The sequence below is a fragment of the Microcebus murinus genome, chromosome 8 (assembly GCF_040939455.1).
Source record: "Microcebus murinus isolate Inina chromosome 8, M.murinus_Inina_mat1.0, whole genome shotgun sequence".
Classification (NCBI taxonomy): domain Eukaryota; kingdom Metazoa; phylum Chordata; class Mammalia; order Primates; family Cheirogaleidae; genus Microcebus; species Microcebus murinus.
Window position 1 is genome coordinate 76,694,909 of NC_134111.1, and position 23,499 is coordinate 76,718,407.

The 23,499-nt window shown below is 39.6% G+C and overlaps 1 protein-coding gene across 1 annotated transcript in view; it reads left to right on the forward strand.

The window, feature by feature from the left end:
* CD28 (CD28 molecule) overlaps positions 1–22,048 on the forward strand; it is a 31,263-nt gene extending 9,215 nt beyond the window's left edge. Inside the window, exons 2-4 of the mRNA XM_012738911.3 lie at positions 11,756–12,112; positions 14,067–14,191; positions 19,325–22,048. Coding sequence (XP_012594365.1) covers positions 11,756–12,112; positions 14,067–14,191; positions 19,325–19,456 — 614 coding nt within the window. The 3' untranslated portion in view covers positions 19,457–22,048. The remainder of the gene's footprint in view (positions 1–11,755; positions 12,113–14,066; positions 14,192–19,324) is intronic.
* The last annotated feature ends 1,451 nt before the right edge of the window (positions 22,049–23,499 follow it).

A 23,499-nucleotide genomic window follows, 5' to 3' on the forward strand; every position in this document is an offset into this window, starting at 1 on the left:
AAATGCCACTTTTTATGAGCTCTATCAGGGTAATTCAACCACCCCACCCCTTTGCTCTTATAATCTGACAGAGCAAATGCAAGGAATTGCAAACCAGCCATCTCTGAAATCTCTTGGAGGGATTGCTAAGCAGGATATTAGAAGCTAATGTGCTTAGAAATGACTGTGGGACTTTAGGGGGGCAAAATTACCTTTGTTGTCTCCTATTTTCCATATAATGTTAAGTCCAACAGTAATTCTTTCCAAATGTCCAGGCCATGGCACTTACCTAGGAGGCTTTGCATATGCCAAAGTGGTCCTGAGCTGGCTCTTCAGTGGTGTATGATTTAGAGAGATTGGACCAGACAGGAAAAATATTATCATCTTTTTCACAGTTGTTTTGAATGAGGGCCAGGAATGATGGTGGCTCAGGGGGAAAATATGGTTCTCAGATTTGGTTACTAGATTAAAAAATACATATATTTAGAAAATAACATATTAATAGAGGTAGCCTCTTTATACCTGTGAATTTTCTTTTGCTCTATTAACTGAATTACTGTCATAATATTTATGTGGAAAGATATAAAGTCCTGGTTGTCTATTATTTGGACTATAGGCAACTTTTTAGAATAAAATTTGATTTTGGGGAGTGATTTGGTGGCTTTTGGTATGGGTACTACTTTGGTGTAAGTGGTACCCATACGTAGTCACGTTGTCCTCTTAGATTGTCCTTCTAGCATTAGAAGTGAGGAAACTTGCAGACTTGTGAACAGTAGGGGCTGGGTCACATTGCACCCAAGTTTGCTTTGTATTTAGGAAGTTTGGGTCTTGGAAAGCTCACATCCTGCACTGGTGGGTAGTATCTGAGTAGTAGTGATGAATTGCAGTGCAGACAGTTGTTTTTAGAAGTTTTAAAATATTAACTGTCTTCCTACTACAGTTGACTTCGCAATGTAACTTTCTATCCTGGACTGGCTACCTTGAACTCTAGTCCTACGCTTCTAGCTCCTCAGGATCTTTTCTCCGGGATGCTGTACCCACCTCTCAAACCTCTCAACTTATCTAAAACTGAACCTGACTGCTTTTTCTCAACAAATTTCCTCTCTTAACTTACCAAATTTTGTCAGCAGTGCCTCCACTCTTGCCCTCCCCCAGCCCATGAACTCCATGCCAGTTTCCATTCCTGTTCACCATGAGTCTGCTCAGCCCAGCACCAGGGCCTGGTGTACCTGCTTTCACCCCAGCTGCCACCTCCACATGTCGGGCCTTGTGAGCCCACGTCACTGCACTGCGTCAGCCTCCTGAGTGGTGGCTCCTCACCCCTGCGCTAACCTTCCTCAAGCAGCATGTTCCACACAGTTCTCAGTGTAGACGTCTTCAGTGTCTCCTGTGGCCTTCCTAGTGAACTCCATGTGCCTTTTCTGGACAGTAAAGCCTTTCCAGGAGGTGGTATCAGCCATCTTCATCTGTTCCCTCCATACAGAAATGGAATGCTCTGCTATTCCCCAATAAACCCTTATTACACTAAGGTTATTTCTTTGACTTTATCTGCCCAAACGTGCCCCAGATCTCACAGCCCAGCTAAAGGCCAGTCTGCACAAAAGCATCCAGAATCATCCTGCCTGGAAACAGGGCCTCTTTCATGTGACTGTCAGCGACCATTTATAGGGGTCAGGCTATACACGTGGCTTTGCAGTGTAGCTGTTTGTGCACCTGCCTTAGAGTTTCTCCTAGGAGGAAGCAGTTCTGCCTTTTACAATCTTTCTGTCTCCTAAGAACTAAGTCCTTCAGGTCCCATGATTTGTTTGTTGAATGAATGGATTTCTTTGTCATGGCAGACGTCAGAATACCAAGCGACAATTCTCTGATACATCAGAACTTCTTTTCAGAAAGAACTCATTGATCATTTTGATAATCTTTCTCTTTCAAAAATCAATGCCTTAGGTCTCAGTGCTCGGATGGGGCTTATTTTCTGACAGCTGCATGTAGCACAGTAGTTTTTTAAAGGACAAAACCAAGTGTCTTCTATACTACAGTAAGTATCTGGCTGTGCAGGAACAAAAGTAAGAGTTACATGTGGGGTTTAGACTAGTGCTGGCCAAAAGCAACTTATTTGGTAAATTTATATTTCTATTTTTATTGTTACCTATAATCAAGGTCCTTATTTGAATTAAAGCCGCTTTAGATTTTGTTTTAAAACCATACTTTCTGTCAATAAGTGTTAATGTACTTGGTAGAACTGATAGTTGTAACAGACACAGTCTTGAACAGTGCTGGTTGCCTGGCCTTGACAGAAGTCATTCCTCCTGTCATAATGGCCTCTTCTACACACTTCACTTTCCTCTGGCTCTGGTAAATTCCCTGTCCCCTCACCTCTTTAGACCTAAGGGTGCTCATAACTCTGCTGCTACAAGCCACTGCTTCCAGCACTACTCCCGTGGCTATGCTATCTCCACATCTTTGCCAACGGTCCTTTCATAAACAAACCCTCCTACGATTGCCCACACACACTATTGTGTGTGTGCCGCCATTTGTTTTCTGCTGGAGTCCTGAACGAGAAACATGCAGTCAGCTCTCTGTATCTGCAGTTTCCGCATCTGTGGATTCAACCAACCACGGATTGAAAATACAGAATTAGTGGGAGGCAGAATTCGTGGATACAGAGGACCAACTTTTCATATCCGCAAGCTCTGGAGGTTCAACTGTGGGTCTTGAACGCCTGCAATTTTGGCATCCGTGGGGGTCCTGGGACCAATCCCCCACAGATAGAAAGGGATGACTGAATATGCGTGTATAGCAAGCTTATCCAATGCGACTTTTTTTTTTTTTAATGGAGAGCCTTTCCTTAAATCTTTATTCCTTGTGAAAATGGGGAGAGTTTCAAAGATAACAGTCAACAGAAAGCCAGATGAAATAAATGACCATCATGTTATTTTGCAACTGTAACCTGCCTTATTATCCTTTTTTCATTTTAACTTGAATTCCTGAGAGAGAGAGAGTCTGGGGCCATTCATGATAGGTCATTAATAGCTCTGTTTTTATCTTCCTAGTAGCTCTAAGAGGATGGTGAAAGGTGCTATAGTCTGGTGAATGGTCTGTACTTCCTTTTCTCACATCAGTGTGAAGCCAAACCACCAGCTAAAGTTACCAGAGCTGCAGGCTCTTGACTCTTTTTTACGCCAAAAGAGCACAGTTTGTCTTCCTGGACCGTCCTGTGGGGGATCCTGTCCCTCAGGGAACCTGAAGAGGAATCAGTGGTCAGAGGGCCACGTGTTGAAGGGTATCCTGGGCCCAAACAGGAAACGTACTCAGAGGAAAGTTACAGTAACTTAACCAGCTCTGTGGTCGGGAGGGAGGTGTTCTTCTGAGCCAGGGAAACCAGCGTCACCTTCGCAACATGCTCACAAACATCACAGGGCAAGATGGCTGAAAGGAGAAGCTTTCATATGCTTTGGTTCCTACCTAACATGTTAAATTCTGTTCAGTGAGAATTTACAAAAAGGAAACAGCATGATTAGGATCTTACAACCTGATTTTTCAACTGCAAAAGAAACTCTGGCTGTGATGTGCATAAATGGAACCTGATAAAGTTCTTAAAGGTTCTGGAGGAAAATCACATTGCTAATCAGACACATGTTATATCTTTCTAACTGCTTCTTTAACTTCCCAGTGCATACTTGAGTCTTGAGTGCTGCTTACTCCATTCTCTGGTTCACCAGCTTTTATGTGCCATTTTTATTTCTCTGTAGTGCTATGATAAAGGAACAAACAAAAGTAATGCACAAAAGTCCTGAAGTTAAGGATTTGTGCAGTGAGGTTTGGATTGAAATGTGATTTTGTGTGGCGACTAATGCTCCTATTCAATCCCTTTGTACACTTGGGCAAGTTGGAATGGAAGAGCTGCAATGGTATAATCACTGCTTGTGCCATCAGAAATAATTTATGAGAGGCGTTTGATGTGACCAGATTGTAGACCATATCTGGCATCCATCTATGACCTTTAGGAAATCTTTTAAATTGTAAGTAAAATGTTTTGTACAGTGTATTAGATGCAAAAAACAATTGGAAATATACTTTTTGTAAATATGACCATGAATTCAATTCAGTCTTGCTGAATGAACAAAGTTGTTTTTCTATTCATTCATGATTTAAAGCATTACTCTAAGATGCCTAAATAAATAAATTACACCTTAGCTCTTTCATTATTTGTATGACCTTGTTCAAAAAGTCATTTACTTCTTTTGTTTTCAGTTGCCTCTTCCGTACAATAAGGGATTGGCTTTCATCCCCAAGTTTCCTTCCAGTTGATCATTTCTTTGCAGGATGGGACTCCAGCAAAATGGTGGAGAAAATGAAAGTTCTGGTTCTCTTCCCATTCCATTTATTCCCTTTCTCAATGATAGCCTCATCCCTAACTCTCACTTCAGACACCTAGTGTCATCTTCTCTATCAAGGCCAACTTTGAGAGGATCTAGAATCAATCATGAAATTTGTCAAAATTTTGATGCAACATGGCAGAGTAAAAAGAACAATAGCTTAGAAGTGATGAGGTATGAACTCAGGTCTCGAAGGTCACTTTTCCTGTAAACTTGGACAACTCACCTACCTCTTTGACTCCAGTTTCCCTATCTGTAAAATGGGCATAAGGATGACTGTTCTACCTATTTACTTCACAGATTAATATGGGGCTTAGATGAGATAAGAGAAGGTATTTTATAGCCCTATGAATGTAAGCCATAGTTGCTAATTTAAGCCACTGTGTTTCCCACATTGCATTTTAGGCTTCATTTTCTTTGAGAATCTAAGCATTAATTGAGCTGGTGGGGAGGGTCCTTTTAAGGTCAGAGTTCTTTGATGTTGGGAGCCACACCTTAGAGGTGGTTATCCACTCCACCTGTGCAGAGGGTTGACCTGGTTTCTGAATTTAGTAATTGACCCATTTATAATAGGGGAAAAGAGGAGGATTTCTTTTTTTTTTTTTTTTAACCAAGCTCTTCCCTTGACCCTGGCCCCCATTCTCATGGAAGTCCAAGCAACTTTCAATTTTCCTGAAGTCAGCTATATCACAAAATTATCTGTGGGAAATCTTTTAGCTCTCACTGCCTTGCTCATAAGCAGGAGATAAGTACCTTCTCACCTCCGATCTTACTCTTCATGTTGCCTGTTGTCAGGCAGGAGTTGTGAGGGAAAGAGGTTTGAGGTTACTGCTTCCTGTCTCCACACCTTTAGCTGGTTTAGCTGCTAGGAAAGGCTTTGAAAAGCAAAGCACTAAATTCATCATCAAAACAACTTGTCAATTCAGTTAGAGAAATGTCAGTCCAGCCAATCTTTTGATACTGTAAGCAAATACAACTGATGGGTTGAAAATGTTTCTCTTTTAACCTGTAAGTTTCACCTAAGTAGACCTTGACTGAACACTCATAAGAAGGAAAATCAAATATTCACAGGGAAAGGGCTAGGTCTGCTAGTACCAAAGTAGCCTAAAAAGGATGTTTTCCACCCCTAGCACGAACTGGAAAGCAAAAAGGAATCAAACAGAAGTTAGTCTGGGGAGGATAAATATTTCTCTAATTTCTTCTCAGTCTAGATATGTCCTCAAATTTTACAATATGTCATTAAACTATTTGAAGTACTATGGATTCCCAGAAACTCAGAGAACCAAAATACATATAAGAGCCAAATGTCGTCTGATGTTCTGATTGTCAGCTGTTTTGATTTATCCATGCTTTTATTTTACTTCTCAGAGTAAGGGGTGTGCATTTTTACACAGGCTCCATTTTAAGATAAAATAAGAGGAATCAGAATTGTGTCTACTGTAAGTCATAATGATCACATATATATTCAATATCACTTAAAGTAACTGGTTATCTTTTTCTATCACCAAAAGGAAATTTCTTTCATTGTTTCTCTAAAGCAGATGTAAATTTTGAGATTCTGTGAGATAGTTTCTCATTTAGGTTTCTCTGAATTATTGACATGAATCGAGGTGGGACCAACTGCTATAAGGGAATAAGTACTTAAAAAATAAGAGATTTTATCAGCCCAACTGTAAACTCAGTTTGAACCCTAAAGTAGGAGTCACACAGCCATATATTAACATATAAAGCTATTTTAACATAGCAAGCTATTTAACATAGCAAGCTATTTTAAGCATAGGACCTGTGTTTAAGAGTCAGCTAATTTAAAAATTATCTGTATTGAGATGGAAGAGAAAGGAAAGTAAACATTGACAGGTAAATTGGGTGTCTTTTTTCATCAAATGCCATATTGAAAACCAATAGTTTTCAAGCTTTTCCCCAACACATCTTAGTACAGAGAGTTACAAAATAAAGTAGTTTTCCTTCCCTTGCTTGCTTTGCTGGACATGCCATCAACCAAGAGAATATTGAATATGTAACAGCCAGCCTAGATACTGGCGTCTCAGATTGCTCCTCCCTGAGGAAGTTCTCATTTTGAAGAGCTGAGGTAGAGTGGGCTCTGGAGAAACCCAATCAATCTCAACAATGCTGAGGTTCAAATTTGAAGGCCCCACCATGGACAGAAGGAAAAATCTATCTTCCAGTTATCTCATTACATTATGCCTTGTGAAGGAAAGATAGTTTCAGGAGAGAAAGATCGCTGTGTCTCCCTTCTGAAAAACAGCAAACGCTGGAATAAGCTCCACTGCATTCCCAAGTAACCTTTGAGGCAATTTGTGTTTTCTTTGCAACAACACCTTAGGCTGGAAGAAATGTCTTCTTTATAGCCCAGATGTACAAACTTCACCTCAGTTTCTGAGCTGTCTACTCTGGTTATGTGATGAAGAAGAGATGAATGAAGAAGCGATGTAGGCAAAAGGAAAATGGTTACTTACCGATTGGGCTGTGTGGCCTAAGGACAATTATTTTCAGCTCCTCCTTCCTTGTCACTCACCACACCTAAGCCAATGTCCAGTTTTGCAAAGTGCATCCTGTAAATATTTTTTGAGCTTATCCGCTTCTTTCACACCACATTCCAGTCCAGACTACCACAAGTGTATCCTAGCTGGTCTCCACATTTTTACTCTTGCGTGCTTGAAATTTACCTTCCACATTTTTACTAAAGTGATGTATATAAAATGAAAAGTTGTACATGTCACTTTTCTGCATAACAGCCTTCAGCAGATCTCTATCACTTGCAGGAGAGAGCCCAAGTTCCCTAATGTGGGGAACTGTGCTTGCTTTGCCAAGCTTGTCTTTCATAACTCATGATCCAGCAACATTGGGGAGCTGTAATTCCCTACGTCTGCCATACTTTCTCACCTCCTTCTCTCCTTTGCCTAGACTGCTCTTTTTCTCTCTTTGTCTTATCCTCCCCACAGTCCCCTAAACTTACCCCCCAACCCCAACATATGTTCTCCCTCCTTACCACAGTCCTCAACACCAAGACATATCTTAGCCAGGCTAGCTTTTACTTAGTAAAAATGTGTCAAATAAATGTATGCATAATCCTTCAAGACTCAGGTCAGCAGTATCTCCTCCAGAGATGCTTAGCTGGTTCCCCAGTGGTCCCCAGAGGCTCTGTGTAGATCACTGTGCCACTATTTGTAAAATAGTGTCTATTTAGTTTATATATCTTTCTTCTCCACTAGATTGTGGGCTGCCCAAGGACAGAAACTGAGTGTGGTTCATTTTGGGGAAATTAATTCTTCTCTCCATGTGCATCTTAGGAACATGTCACACTCTGAGTTAGTATTCAGCAGACTGCTGGAGTATAGATGCTGGAGCTTCTCCTCTTCCCTCCCTTGTTCCACCTCACTGTGGGTGCCAGGAGGAGGGAGCCAAACTGGGTAACAATCTGGGTTTTCTCTCCAGCCTTACTCAGTTTCTCCACCCACACTCCCTTTTTTTATCTCCCCAAAGAAGTCCTATTCTCATCTTTTTCTTTATATCAGTTCTCAAAGGCAGATGGGGAAGAATTTGAATGCCCATTAAAACAGAATCCAGACAATTAGCAAGAGAAACACAGTTCTCAGAGGGCTCTGTAAACAGGACTACAAATGTCTGACCTATACTCCCTGAAACAGAGGGGAGATGCTGGCATTTCTTGCTGGGGTTGTTTGTCCTTGCAATCTAACTAAACAAAGAAAAAAGCCAAACAAAATAAAAACAAAAAACAAGTTGCATTTCTGTATTAAGACAGGTTGAACTTTTCAAATCTTTACATGTCTACATTTCAGTGTTTCTATAGAATATTTGTTGAATGAATAATAAATGAAACTCAAGTTGTTGAGACGCAGGTTCTGAACAAGAATTTAAGGACAAATCTAGCAGCCGATTTGACTACCATCTCCTTAAATTCTTAAGAATGATACAGTCAGATCACCATTTTTCACTTAACGATTATTCAATGAGATCCTTTTAGTCACTCAGTATCATATAAAGAAATGTAACATGTAGCCCTTGCTGTCAAGAGACTTGAAAACTAGGGGCCTAAAGGAATTACATATGAATCAAAAGCTAAACAAATGGAAGCATGTGAAACAAGAGATGTTCGAAAGGTAGAACCTGACTAAATGGCAAATGAGTGATACAGACAATAATCATGTTGGGATCTGAGAAGGGATTGGTATTCTGGGCCAAGAAGTTAGCAAAGTATGGAGGTAGGAAGGCTCACAGTGAGTTCCTGGGGTTCTCACTTAAATGGTTCTGCTAATTAGGAGGGTTTGGGCTTGAGGAAATGAGGTTGGAAAAGTACATGGAGGCCCATGAATTTGAGGATAAGAAGTTAGGTTTCATTTGTTAGGCCATTGGTTCTCAAACTTGACTGCAATTTAGAATTACCTGAGAAGTTTAAAAAAATATGAATGGATGCCTGAGTCCTATACTCAGATTCTGATTTAATTGGCCTGGGAAGCAAAGGTTTTTAAAGTTCCCCGGGTAATTCTAACATGTTGTCAGCCGGAAAAGTCTGTTAGGCCATAGTGTTTTTCAATCCCAACTGAATATTAGAATCAAGTGGCTTTTAAGACAATACAATTGACTTTTAAGACAATACAAAGGACAAACCATGGAATGGGAGAAAATATTTATGAATCACATATCTGAGAGAATTTGTATCAAAAATATATCAAAAACTCTAATAATCAAATAATAAAAATACAAATAACTAGTTAATAAATGGGCAAATGATCTGAATAGACATTTCTCTAAAAAGAATATACAAATGGCAAATAAGCACATGAAAAGATGCTTAACGTTTTTAGTCATTAGAGAAATGCAAATCAGACCATGATGAGTTACCACTTCAAGCCCACTTGGATGGCTATAATAGAAAAGATAGACAATAATAAATGTTGGCAAGGAGGTGGAGAAATTGGAGCCACTGTACACTGCTGGTGGGAGTGCATGATGGTGCAGTTGCTTTGGAAAACAGTTTGGCAATTCCTCAAAAAGTTAAATAGGGTTACCATTTGACCCAGCACTTCTACTCCTGATATGTACTCAAGAGAATTGAAAACATAGGTCCACATAAAAACCTGTACACAAACATTCACAGTAACATTATTCATAATAGCTAAAAAGTAATGAATGGAAAAACAAAATGTGTTATATTCATACAATGGAATATTATTTGGCCATAAAAAGCAATGAAGTTCTGCTACATGTTACAACATAGATGAACTTTGAAAACATTGTACTAAGTCAAAGAATCCAGACACAAAAGGCCATATATTGTATGATTTCATTTATATGAAAGGTCCAGAATAGGCAAATCTATACAGACAGAAAGTAGATTAATGGTTTCTAGGGGTTGAAGGAAGGGAGGAATGAAGAGTGATTGCAAATGAATATGGTGTTTCTTTTGGTGGTAATGAAAATGCTCTGGAATCAGATAGTGGTGATCCATTCACAACTCCATGAATGTAAAAAAATCCACTAACTTGTACATTTTAAAAGGGCAGATTTTGTGGCACATAAAATTACATCTAAATAAAGTCGTTATTTTATAAAAAGAAAAAATATCAATCCTTTCCCACTACTATCTGCAGCCTAGACAAATTAAATCAGAATTTCTGGGAGTAAGAGGACCTGAGCACTGGTATTTTTTCTAAGTTTCTTGATGTATAGCCAGCATTGATAACTATATAGGAGACAAAAAAGCTACTATTAATATTAATTCAGTTCTATGCAGCTCCCTTATTCCCAAAGCAAAAACAATACACCTGAGTACATGAATTCAAATTCAGTTTAAATTATAAATTTCATTTTAATGGATTCTGATCTTATTTTGTTCTTCTGTGTGCGCATATGGTATGTTGTTTCAAATAACTTTTTTTTAAATCATAATTATTGACATACCCCTAAATAATAACAAAAATTGTTTTTGTTTGTATTAAAATTGAATCAACAACACAAAGCAATTTGTTGTTTCAGAAAAATTTTGGAGGGTCTTTTGGTTGCAAAGTTGATTCTCAGTGCTTAAGTGGTCTCTTTCTCAAGTGATTGTGGCTGATCTGGTCTTTAGTTCTGTGTTTTAGTTCTGGCTTTACTCACCATTTACTCAGTGACTTTAGACAACCATCTAATGTTTCTGATTCAATGAAACAGACAAAAGAAAGGAACATATATTCATGTGCCAGCAATGAGGATACAATCAGGGACAAGACAGATGTGTCCTCCTCCCTCATGGAGGTGATAAGCTAGTGTCAGTTTCTTTGCTTTTAAAGTGAAGAGATTGAATTAAATGGTCTCCAAATTCTTTGATTTTTTTTTATTGGGGTAGCAAAATGGTAGAAGATGAACCAGAGAGATAATTCTTGTGAAACCCTTCCATTTTTGTGATGTAAGGAAACATATCTATGAACTTCTATGAATTAACTGTGTAAGAGAAATTAAAGCAAATTCTATGGATTATGTATTTACTTATCTCTTTATACTACCCTTGGAATGGCCAATAAACAAAGTCAAAATGTTTCAGAATCTTACAGCTAACTCTACCCCTACACCTATACCTAACCCTACCATGATATTAACCCTAACCCTAACCCTTTGACTCTAATACTAAACCTAACCCTAAGCCTGGACCACTAAACTTAAGCCTAACCCTAATACTAACTCCTAACCCCAAACACACAACCTTAACCCAAACCTTAACCCCTATCCCTAACTTTAATGCTAATCCTAACCTCCTAATTCTAACCCTAAACCTAACCCTAAGCTCTAACCTATAACCCTAACCTATAACCCATATCCCTAACCTTAAAACTAACATCCTAATCCTAACCATAACACCCTGTCCTTAACCCTAATCCCCTAAACTTAACTCTAAACCTAATATTAACCTAACCCTAATATAACAGAAAGTTCCAAAATATTTTAATTCCTTCACAAAAGCCTGTATTACAATTTAAAAACAAACCTATCTGTGCATCTGTGTCAGGCGTTAAAGCCACTTCCAAGTGTATCACTCAATCAGGAAATTAGCCTAATGCATGATTAACTTCTTAGGGATCTCAATACAGACTCAAAAATTCCAAGTGCATAGTGGTGGTGCTCAATGCCAATAGAAAACTATATTCTGCCTTCCAGGTGAAAATATGCTCCATTGCTCCATTCAGAGGAGGATGAAAATGATATCAAAATGTAAACTTTTAAACTTTTGATATAATTATCTCCCCAAGAGCTCCTAAATCTTCATCAGCCAAGAGAAAGCCTTTGCTAGAGATCTGTTGATTTGGTTTATTAACATATTTTTTTCAGGAAAAAAAGATTGTCCTTATACTGTTGTTTTAAGCAAATGTTTTTTTTTCCCCCAGAAAACAAGATTTTGGTGAAGCAGTCGCCCATGCTTGTGGTGTATCACAATTTGGTCAACCTTAGCTGCAAGTATACCTACAACCTCTTCTCAAAGGAGTTCCGGGCATCCCTTTATAAAGGAGTCGATAGTGCCGTGGAAGTCTGTGTTGTGAATGGGAATTACTCCCATCAGCTTCAGTTTCACTCAAATACGGGGTTCAACTGTGATGGGAAATTGGACAACGAATCAGTGACATTCTACCTCCGGGATTTGTACGTTAACCAAACAGATATTTACTTCTGCAAAATCGAGGTCTTGTATCCTCCTCCTTACCTAGACAACGAGAAGAGCAATGGAACCATTATCCATGTGAAAGGTAACATGCAGCTCTCCCAGTGGCACCACCCTAATGTGATGGTTTTCAAGGCCACCATCAGTGGCAGGGTTAAATAAGTCCTAAGTGATGTGATACTAATAAAGGCAATGTTTTCAAAAAATTTTTTTTTCTTTCACTTTAGAGGAGATTCAAGGTTATATCTTGACTATCTTTACTTTACCTCATTGACTTCGAGTGGGAGAGTAAGGGGTGAGGTTACAGCCCATGGGAATAGATCATTTATAACATTACTCCGCATTTGAGTGGGTCATGGCAGAAAAAAGGTTGCCATTAAAAGGTAAGCCCAGTTACCCTCAAGCAGCAGCTGGGTCTAATGCATCAAGACTAAGACGAATGAGTTCTATTTCTAATTAATTCTTTTTTTGTGCCCCATGGTCTTCCTCTCAAAAATACGTTTTCAGTTTCTAAAACATACAAAGGATGCTAGACTAGAAACCAGGGGATGTGAAATTTGCTATTAATCAACTCTATGATCTTGGAAAAGTCACCCAACTTTTTCATGGCCCAACAGTCAATAACATGGAACAGTTGATGAATTAGTGAAAATAAGTCTACTGAGCTTATGTTCTCTCTAAATGTTGGAGAGAAAAATCACAAGATTCCCAAACTCAGAATACAGTCTATTGGTAACAACAAGTAAAATTGAGAGTAGTCAGATCATTTTTTGGATACACTTCAGGGATACACTACAGCTTTTCCTTTCTGTGGAATGATAAACAAGAAAATGGATGCTCTCAGTTTTGTATCTAATACTAGCATAATTCCAATAAATGTTTTTTCCCTCCTATGCCAGAACAGAGCTATGCTGTGGTGAAAGATAGGATACTAAATAAGGAAAGAACCATTAAACTGAATGTGGCAGAGTAGCTTTTGTGTTCTGGCAAAATAGATGCAATTAATGTGTGAATATTTTGCTTAATGAGCCCCATTCAGATTTGTAATATCTCTAATGTCCAGGCAGAATATTTTAATTGGATCAAGTTAAAGGTTAAAAAATATGCTATTTTGGAAGTTAAGGGTAGAACACATTTTCTCTATATGAATGATATACTACGTTAGGATATTATATATGGACAAATACATAATATATCATTTGTATTAGAATTGGAAAAGATACCAATGATTCTCTACTCAGTAATTTTCAATCCTGTTTACATATTTATAAATCTGGGTAGGCTTTTAAAAGACACTAATGCCTGAGTCCAACCCTGCAATTCTGATGCAATTGATATGTGTTGAGAAAAGGGTGCTTGACAATTTTATATTTTTCAAACTTCCTCAGTTAATTCTAATGTGCAGCCAGGACTGAAAAAAAAAAAAAATCAATGGATTAGAAGAGTTTTGGTATTCTTTCTAGTTTTAATTTTCTCCAGTTTTGAATAGAAGTCTTCCCCTCCCCTTTCTGATTCTCAAAGATTTAAAGTAACTCGTCCATCATCATATAATCTATTAGAAAGTATTGGAACCAGAAATTTATCTTTTGGTTACCAGTTCAGTGTTCTGACTACCATATTAGGCTGATGTTTTCTTAAGGCTCAAAAACATGTATACCATTTAACTTATTTTAAGGATAATAGTTCAGGTTTAGATGAATTGTCTTCCGATGGGGGAAAGGGGAAGAAGAGGCTGGGTTGGGGTCATGTGACGTCACCATTTTGGATCACGCCGAGGATTCAACAAAGTCAAGCGAATGCAGCTCTGCTGGTGTACCACCCTAAAGTAATGATGGTTTTCAACTGTAGTCCTGGACACTGACAGGGTCATGGTCAGGGGTGGGTTAGATAAGTCCTAAAGAGCAAGTCTATCTATACACCCTTAAGCTAGTGATATTTTTCGTATTTGTAGATCTTTCACATTTTTCTCTGAGGTTAAGGAAGGAAGGAAATGTACTCAACTGCCATTCCTATATTATTTAATCCACTCTATTTTCCAGAGAAATATTTCTGTCCAGAACCTCAATTTCCTGAGTCTTCTAAGCCCTTCTGGGCACTGGTGGTGGTCGGTGGAGTCCTGGCTTTCTATAGCTTGCTGGTGACAGTGGCCCTTTGCGCTTGCTGGGTAAGAAAAGCAGCACTGTGTAACTTTATGTAAGTTTTGCTGGGTAAGAAAAGCAGCACTATGTAACTTTATGTAACTTTTCTACTGCATGTGCAATCTAAACATATTCAAGAATTTTGACTATGTGGTTTGTTTTATGTATAATTATTATTTTTTTCCCATGCTTGAGTAGGTTATCTTTTACCCTGTTCTACTTTATCTGAGATAAGAAATCTGATGTGAATTCTGTTTTCCAGAAGACACTGACTAGGTGGCCTGGCAGAGTAATAAGCTAAATGGGCAAATTAGGGTGTGGGGATTAGGAACAGTTACTTTCCTTCTTCCAATTTTGCAATTTAATTTTGACATACAACAGTTTTAATACACACACACGTGTAAAAATCTAGGAAACTTGGGAAGCTAGGCAACTGAAGCCAACGAAAAACATTGGTTTGGTCAAAAGTCATAAGAAACTTGGCTACTGGAATTGTGTATTGAAACTGAGCATAGAAACTAGACCTGTGTTTATCTGAGTCATATTTTTGTCTCCTCTGAAGCAGTTGACTTGTGTGAGGCCAAGTATGGTGCTGTCATTATGAAACTATAATGGGAGTTAGACTTTTCCCAGCTCTTGCCACCACATTGAAGTTTACCAATTTTTGCAAATGTTTGTGCAATAAACTTGATGTTTTTTTCCTTATTTGAGTAAGGAATATAATTATTAATATTGTTAATAAATAATAATATAATGAGGCATTATTTCCTTATGTTGAATTTTTGGCCCAGGTTTGAACACATTTTGATGAACATATCTGCAGTTCAGAAGGGACCTTGTGATCAAGGATCCTTTCCTTACTCAGAAACCTGTGTGTGGGACAGAATAACTCATGTATTGACTCCATGTTGTCTTCAGATTTTTTTCTAGAAGTTAGCTGCCTGTGTGAGTCATTTCCTCAATGAGAAATGTGTTCTCTTCAAGGATAAAGGACTATTTCTCTTTATAGTCTCTCCATTCATTTGGTACTAAGTACATTTAATGCTTAATGAATACTTATTGGATTGATGAATTGATAACCCCTGTAAGAGGTCAAATTAAGGATTTAAATGAGCCTGTTTGAAGTGTGACACTCATCTTTAAGACATAATCTATATATTCAATTAATCCATAGATGAGTTGGTGATTTTTGGAAGCCACGTTGTGTGAAGCTATCGTATTTACTATGGCTTGGTGCTACAGCCCTGGATTCACAGTCGTGCTATTCTATCACCCAGCCTCAGATATTTTTAAACTCTTGTTGGCCTATTGCCTATGTTTGCCTCTCAATTGTTTCACACATGCTCCTTGCAGTTCAGGAGGCCGTAGTGGGCAGATGGACATTTGTCAGGCTGCCTGTTGCCTAAACTGTACCCTCTGCAGGGTAGGGAACAAAGTGGTTGCTTGTTCCTAGAAATTCTTTATGGGAATTCATCTTCACTATCATCTTGGGAATGCCTGGCTTGCCTTCTGCAAATTACCCAACCCTGACGGGAGGGGGGGGGGCGCTCTAGTGTAGGAAAATATTGCCTACATTCTGCCTCTTGAGTATTTTCTTCTTTCTGGATCTTGGTGGTGTTGTCCATGGTATCTTCTAATTTTGATCCGCTGTGGTATTTGCCAGTGATTTTAGAATTTTTAGAATCCTTAGTTTTTGTTTCTTTCCCTAATTCCTAGGCATTAGTTTTATGCCTGCTATATAGCTTTTCAATCCTCTCCTTTTGAATCTCAAATTCCTAACTTAAAGATCAGATGTGGTGGACCTTTGGGTACCCCCCTCAGGAAAAGTTCTCCCCTGTGACGTGCTGACCTCGGTCAAAGTAATTTACTAGTTTTGCAGGAAGTATTTTTGGGAACTGCTTTAATGTCCAGTGGCCAGAAGAGTACTGCTCATCATTTAAGACTTGTTATAAATATGCATTAGAATGTCAGTTACTATAATATAATGAGGCACTAATTTGAGTGACTTGAATCGCCCACAGGGACAAAAGCAGCTTCTCACTTTCAATGAGTTTGAACAGTTCACTTTCAACTCAGACACATCATAGACACTCTGGGGTTTTTCTTTGGCAGTGCTACAAAATCCTTGTGAGGTTCATCTTGCTTTGCCTTTTATTTGTTTACTTTTTACTGACCACTCATTTATCAATCAGATCTTGCTTTGTCTTGAGAAAACTTATTTTGGTTTTACTTTGTCTCAGATTCCCTGTGAATTGGGTATTCTCAGTACTTGGCATGTCTTTTCATCTGTGGCCTCTTGTAATCCATATTAGGTTACCCACTAAGAACCACCCTTTACTTGCATCTCAAATCTAGGTCTTTGTACTCTCTTACCAGATAGGCATAAATAAAAATATATCTATATTTCATAGACTATACTAGCATTTTTTACCCTGGGCTCATCTTTTCCTGCTGTTGCTATTTAAGCAACCAGCACCTTGCTGAGCTGGGCATCTAGGCCATTAGGGATCCCTAGAGGTTAGCCATTTTCTTGGTAATTTTCTGGGAGTCTATTTTTGGCTGCTTTACAGAGTGCCGTGGTATAAGGTGCTGTTTTCCAGAACTTCCCGAGTGCCAGTGATATGCTACCGCAGGCAGTTTTGGATTGAGTGGGTTTCTGGGAGCAGCTGCAGATTCTATCTCAGTTCTTGACCTGATGTTGACATTTGAGTAAATAAAGAGCTCCCCTCGGTCAGACTGCCACAGACCAGCACCTGTTACTCTCATTCACTTCTCCATTCACTCAGCTGAGGGGCTAAACTTGTTCCTTTTCCTATTCAAAAGGAGACTTAACAAACATGGTGCTCCCATGTGGATAGTTGTGCACAGGTAGTATCTGCCTTTTTATCCAGTAGATCCTTGAAGACCACGTCTTTAAGTAGATTACCCTGTGTATTCTTGTGTGTTGCTGCTGCTCCCAGGAAACAAGTGGGTAAGGCTGGTGTGGGGCCAGGGCAAAGGAGGAGTGGTTCTGAAATCACACACTGTTACCCACCATTGGTGAAGGGGTGGAATAGATGATACTCACACAGGCACATAAGGTGGGTACTCCCTGCACAGATATACACACATGCCAGATACACATGGGCACTGTGGGTTCTGTATGGCGTTCCCAGCCATGCATGTATCATTTCCATCCCATTGCTGTGTTTAGAGTTAGGGGAAATAAATACATTCACCATTTGATAATAGCATTAGGGTAAACATGGGAGCTGATTACAGCAGATCTTTCATTATCTTTCTGTGCAACCTGGAGAACGTCAGAGTCAAGACATCTTTATCATCAGGGCCTCTCTACCAGCTATCATGTTGTTTGGGTGTCTGGAGGCAAAGACTGTCACCTAGGGGTTTAGCAAAGGGAGTCATTAGGGTTGGAGTAAGTACTGAAAATGCTTCCCAGATTATCATCAGCAATCTTCTACACTTATTTGGGGACACACATTTTCTGGGTCTACCTCTGCCCTGCTATAAACCCTGTGCCCAAGAGAGCTCTAGTCTTTCATTTATAGAAAGGATGTAGAACCAAGATAATTCCTTGTTGCGGGGGGCTGCCTTGTACATTGTAGGATGTTTAGCAGCATCTCTGGTCTTTACTATAAGATGCCAGTAGCATCTCTCCCTATTGTGGTACCCAAAATGCCTTCAGACTTTGTTGGATGTCTCCTGGGACAGGGACTAAGAGAGCTTGAGGTGTCAAGGATGAGGCTTAGGAAGTCTGCCTTGGGCAATTATATATATGGTAGTGTCATTCACTGTGATGAGAAACACTTGGAAACAAGTAGACTTTTGGGGAAGATCTTGAGTCTTGTTTTGGACATGTTGAGTTTACAGTGCCTTTGAGGTCTAGTCCAGAGATAAAAATTCAAATGAATAGGTGGTAATTGAAGCTGTGTACCTGGATGAGGATAGAGTGAGTAGAGGAAGAGGCCTAGGACTAAGCTGTGAGGAATTCTAACACTGAATGGCCAGTAAGAGAAGGATGAGCTTACAAGGGAGGCAGGGGAGGAGTGGCCAGAGAAGTAGGATGAAAACCAGTTGTCACAGAAGACAAAGAGGAAGAAGGTTGCAAAAGGAGAGCAATCAATAGTATAGAAGGCTGCTGAGAGCTCCAAAAGATGAGGACTGAGAACATGGTAGTTGTGTCACATGAAGGTGCATGTTTACCAAACTTTTCTTTAGTGCTTACTCTTCCATTTGACGAGGAAGGTGTGTAAAGGGCTCAGGTAGGAGTGTATGGAAATAAGACCAGGGCTGCAGCTGCTACTTATTCAATCAGGCATCATGTCATTCACGTACAGCATATGTAACTTAGAAATCAGGCCTATGTGCCCAAGAAATAGACATTTTCTTTCATAATAGAGAATTCGGAATCCAGAAAGCCCGGATGGTTTTATATTTTTAGAATTTTTACGGGTCTTTTGTTAAAAATGTAAAATTTACTATCACCTTAATTCAGAAATGGTGCTCCTAATTCACAGTCAAAAACTCTGCTAAGATCACGGTGAGTGCAACTTTTGCCCCAGGTTCAGTATTGGCCCCATTTTCACTCCTGGTAGAAATCCCTTCCCAGGGAGCTAAGCCTGCAGGATGGAAATGAGTGACATTATTGTCCCTATACTCATAAAGAAATAGGAGTGTAACTAGTTGTCTGGAACTGTAAATCCCCATTAATTGCACTCGACTTTTACAAATTTATGATTATACCAGACTCTGGAGGAGATGAAGGTCCTCTTTGGTTAATTATGGAAAAACAGCTTATTATGCAAATGCTAACGTATAATAAGAAGATTGCAATGGGGACAGGCATAACCTACTCAAAGGAGGAAGGGCCTTCAAAGTGTACTTAAATATCAACAGTAGGTATGTTAATTAGCATGCTTTTGGAATTCAGGTCAAATAGCAGTATTGAGAGTAACATGGGTGGGTTTCTCTGAAATACTTTCTTTAATTAAGATCATTTAGAATAGTCAGTGGTTAAGTTTGATGAGTCATTCCCCAGGTCCAAGGTGCTCAGGGAATGCCGGGGTTCAGTGTCAGTTGACGGTCAATGTTCTGCATAGTTAGAACTCCTTCCACGACATCTCCCTGTCCCTTCACACTGCCACTTCTCTTTGCTGCAGATGAAGAGTAAGAGGAGCAGGCTCCTTCAGAGCGACTACATGAACATGACCCCGCGGCGGCCCGGGCCCACGCGCAAACACTACTACCAGCCCTACGCCCCAGCCCGCGACTTCGCGGCCTACCGCTCCTGACACGGACGCCTATCCAGAAGCCGGCCGGCTGGCACTCCCCACCTGCTCAACATCACTGCTCTGGATAGGAAAGGACCGCCTCACCGTCAGCCGGCCACCTCGGGCCCCTGTCAGGCCACCAGCGCCAAGTTTTCTTGAGCGACTGGACCAAATGTCAAGATCATTTTGAAACTCTGAAATGAAGTCGAAGAAATTTCCTGTGGCAGGCCACGTCTTGTAGTGCCACGACCCAGATTCCAACTCACCATGTATTATTGACTTCACTGAGAAGTTAGGGCAGAAAACACAAAGTAAGTGGATTCTGTTAGGCTTGAAATCTGCTTGCAAGCTGCTGGCTGAGCCCGTTTCCTTTCCCACTCATCTGCACATCTCAGTCTAGCAAAGTGTGATATCCACTGACGGTTTGAACGGAGAAGAAAGGCTAGAAAATCATTCCTTTTGGTTAAATGGGTGTTTAGGGTGGGAACAGCTTAGAGTAGGGGTAGGGGGAAGGAGACTTGAGTATTTTGAAACCATTAAAACACTGTCTTCTAGTCATGAAATGAGCCATTTAGTTCCTATTTAATGTTTTCCTTTTAGTTTAGAAAGACGTAGACATTGTCTTTGAGCGATTCTGACCCTATTTAGTTATTTTGAGCAATGGAATCCCCTCAAAGCAATACCAGGCAAATCGACTTGCTTTTCTCACTCCCTGTGATGGGAATTCAGTGTTAATGTTCACAGCATGATTTCAAAAGAATGAAATAGTTCTCCTACACCAAGAAAGAATGTGTCAGAAAATAAGGTCACTTTATGTCAAAATTATTTCAATACTAGGATGGATTATTTGTTTAGCAGCTCATCCCAGTCAAACCACGTTATGGCTTTTCTGTTCCATACGTTTCAGGTTCGCACAGTTGTTCTCTTGATTGTGTGTGTGGAGATCTGAGTGGGCTGCTCAAAGAGCAGCCAGAGGAGAAGTGAGGACACTGTGAAAAGGGACATTAGCATTCATGAGGGTATGAGGGATGGGTCCCAAAAAGCGTCTTTTGAAGGAGGGAGAATAGAAGAGAATGATGAAATTCTCGCCATGTGCTGAGGAGGTGGCTGGCATCGGGCGGAAGCTTTCTGGAAGGCATCAGGAAGAAGGAGCCCTGGTGAGAGCTCCTTTACAGGGACTTGAAATGCTTTAGGGATCAGAGCTCCAAAACTCTGGATTCAGCTGCCCCTGTACCCTAGAGGTCCACTGACATGGGAAAGTATTTTAGAGTGAGTTTTTTGAGACAGCATCAAAGTTCTCAAGAGACTCTGCAAGGCCTGACCCTGGAATGACCGTGGATATTTTTCTGCCTCCAGTTTGGATCAACTGGAATATGCCTGAGGACTTTGAAGAATGGCTCTGCTGCTGTCTTTACAATGTTGCTCAGTGCTTTGGTTAATTCAGGCATTGGAGGAGCCTAGTTTTGAGAGGCAGATAGAGTGGGTTCAAGTCCCATTACTAGTTGAATGGCCTCAAAGCAAGTCACCACCGATCTAAGACTATGGTTCTTCAACTACAAAATGAAGAAAATGATCACAAAGGTCTGTTCCTGTGCTAAAATCTCCATGAGGGCATGGCCCAAGTCTTTGTCTCTGCTTGTCGCTGGCATTTAGTATCATGCCTGTCATATAATGTTAGTATTATTATTATTGCCATGTAGATAAATTAGGTAAGAAAATTCAACTGGGCAATGATCTAAGAAGGGAGGGAATATTGTAACACAAATGTAAACCCACTACGCAGGGATGAGGTGCTATAATATATGAGAACCTCTTAACTTCCACCATTTTCCTGTTTCTTGGAGTATTTTATCTTGTAATGAAATATAGGGCATTCGCCTTCCCCATTTTTATGTACATAAAGAGGTCTTTTAACTGTTTTTTTTTTTTTTTTTTTTTAATGTGGGGAGGAGGTGAGGGATAGGAATCTTATGATTCCAGACAACAAATATTGTACTCTGGTTGATTTTTAAATAGGCTCCCATTCCATGAATTTAATCAATCCAAAGAAGGTCAAACTCAGCAGTACTTGGGTAATGAAGGACTGTTGAATTTACACTGGCATTTGTGCCACTTGCTGGCTTCTTGGTACACAAAGTTCTTCAATCAGGTTATCAGATTGTATTTGAAAATGACAGAGCTGGAGAAGTTTGAGAGAGGGCAGTAGCAAATACATTTTTTAAAAATGGAAAGATTTAATCTAATGTAATAAATGGTTCTATTTTCTAACTGGAAAAGTAGGTTTACTAAAGATGAATCATACTTGAGATTTTTCTTACTCACTCTGAACAGAACCAAAGTAGAAATGTTATGTAGGGAAGGATGTTTTCACTATTAGTATGAACCAAGAAATGGCTTAAAAACAGTGGTTGGAGCAAAGCTTTTATGGTTTCAGATATAGTAATTATGAAGAAAACAATGTCATTTGCTGCTATTATTGTAAAAGTCTTATAAACTAATGGTATTCCTGTAATTTTTGATTGTGAGCCTACTATTTGGGGCTAAGCATGCCAATTTAAAGAGACCAAGTGTACATTATGTTCTATGTATTGTCATAAAATTACTAAACCACCATATGCCTGCTTTAAATTTGTATTTTAATATTATCTTTCAGTATTAGGAAAGATACACTTTAAGAGTAGACATGCTTCACTTTGGCAGTTATTCTGGAGAAAACTTGCTATTTAAGAGAGGTGTGGGATAAATCATTTTATAAACCTCTAGTTTAGTCTTTTTTTTTTTTAAAGCTAGACTTTCAAATACTAATTTCATCCAAACAAGGTACATTTCTGGTTTTTTTTGCTTAGCTTTAGTCACAATTTCTCATTAGATAAATGGTTTACCTCTCTGAGATATCAGGCTGGGCTTACCTGTGCAATTCTGTGTGATGTGGACACCTGGAAGTTTCAGCCTTGACTCCATCAATCCCTGAGGATAACTAACTGAGCCACCAGTCCTCGTGGCTATTTTAATGGGGGTGTTTGCAGCCAAATGGATGTCTCACCCTTCATCGCAGCATTTTACACTGCCAGATGGGAACTATACCAGGGTCCTGGGAACTGATCCCAAAGTGTTAAATCCAACTACATGCTGGAGATTGAAGATGGTGCCAGTGATGGACCCAGAACCAGGATCATGACTGCTGCAGACCTCTTATTAACCCAGGTCGAATGTAGCGGCGTGGACTCTCTCAAGACCTGGGGTGAGTGCGTCTGTGTTATCTGCAAGCCCACTGGAGGCTCAGGTCATGCATCAAACGTCACAGGCATGTTCCCATTTCAAGGCCTTTACATATACTGTTCCCTCTGTCTACCTGGATTGAGCCCTTGCCTCCTTCGAGTCCCTGCTCAGGTGTCACCTTTCTGCTAGATAAATACCCTCACATGCTGTCCGCTTTCCTTGCTTATTTTTCTCCATCCCACTTTACCATCTCTTACACTAGACATTTTACTTGTTTATTGTTTGTTTCCCCAAACTAGAATGTAAGCTCCATGAGGCAAAGAACTTTGTCTCTTTTGTTTATTGCTGTATCCCCAGTGCCTAGAACAGCGCCTGGTATACAATAAATATTTATTGACTGGGTGGATGAATTTCACCTGGCCTTATGAATGAATGGTCAGTCTGAATGTGTTAAAATCACACTTTGAGAAGAGGGTCAGTTTTATTTTCTACTTTCCTGTTAATAAGTTCAAAAATTCACTTTATTAGAAAACCAGGAGCTAAAGCATGTATTCACAGCCAAATCAGGTGAAAGAAAATCTAATGGATATAATAAGTTCATTTACATTTTAGGAATTTTTGTGTAGTGAGGAAAACCAATACTGTTAGAAAGAATCATGCTAAAAAGTCGTGTTAAGTAAGCCACAGTCAGGAGTAAGTTGATTTTCCACTGAGGTCCTCAAATTCCCTCTTGAGGGAGTATTAACTAGGTTTTAAACATATCATTAGCCTAAGACTTCTGCAAATTTTGCATTTGTAGTTAAAATCTTTTCCTACTGCCAACCTGCCACTCTTCTATGGGGTGA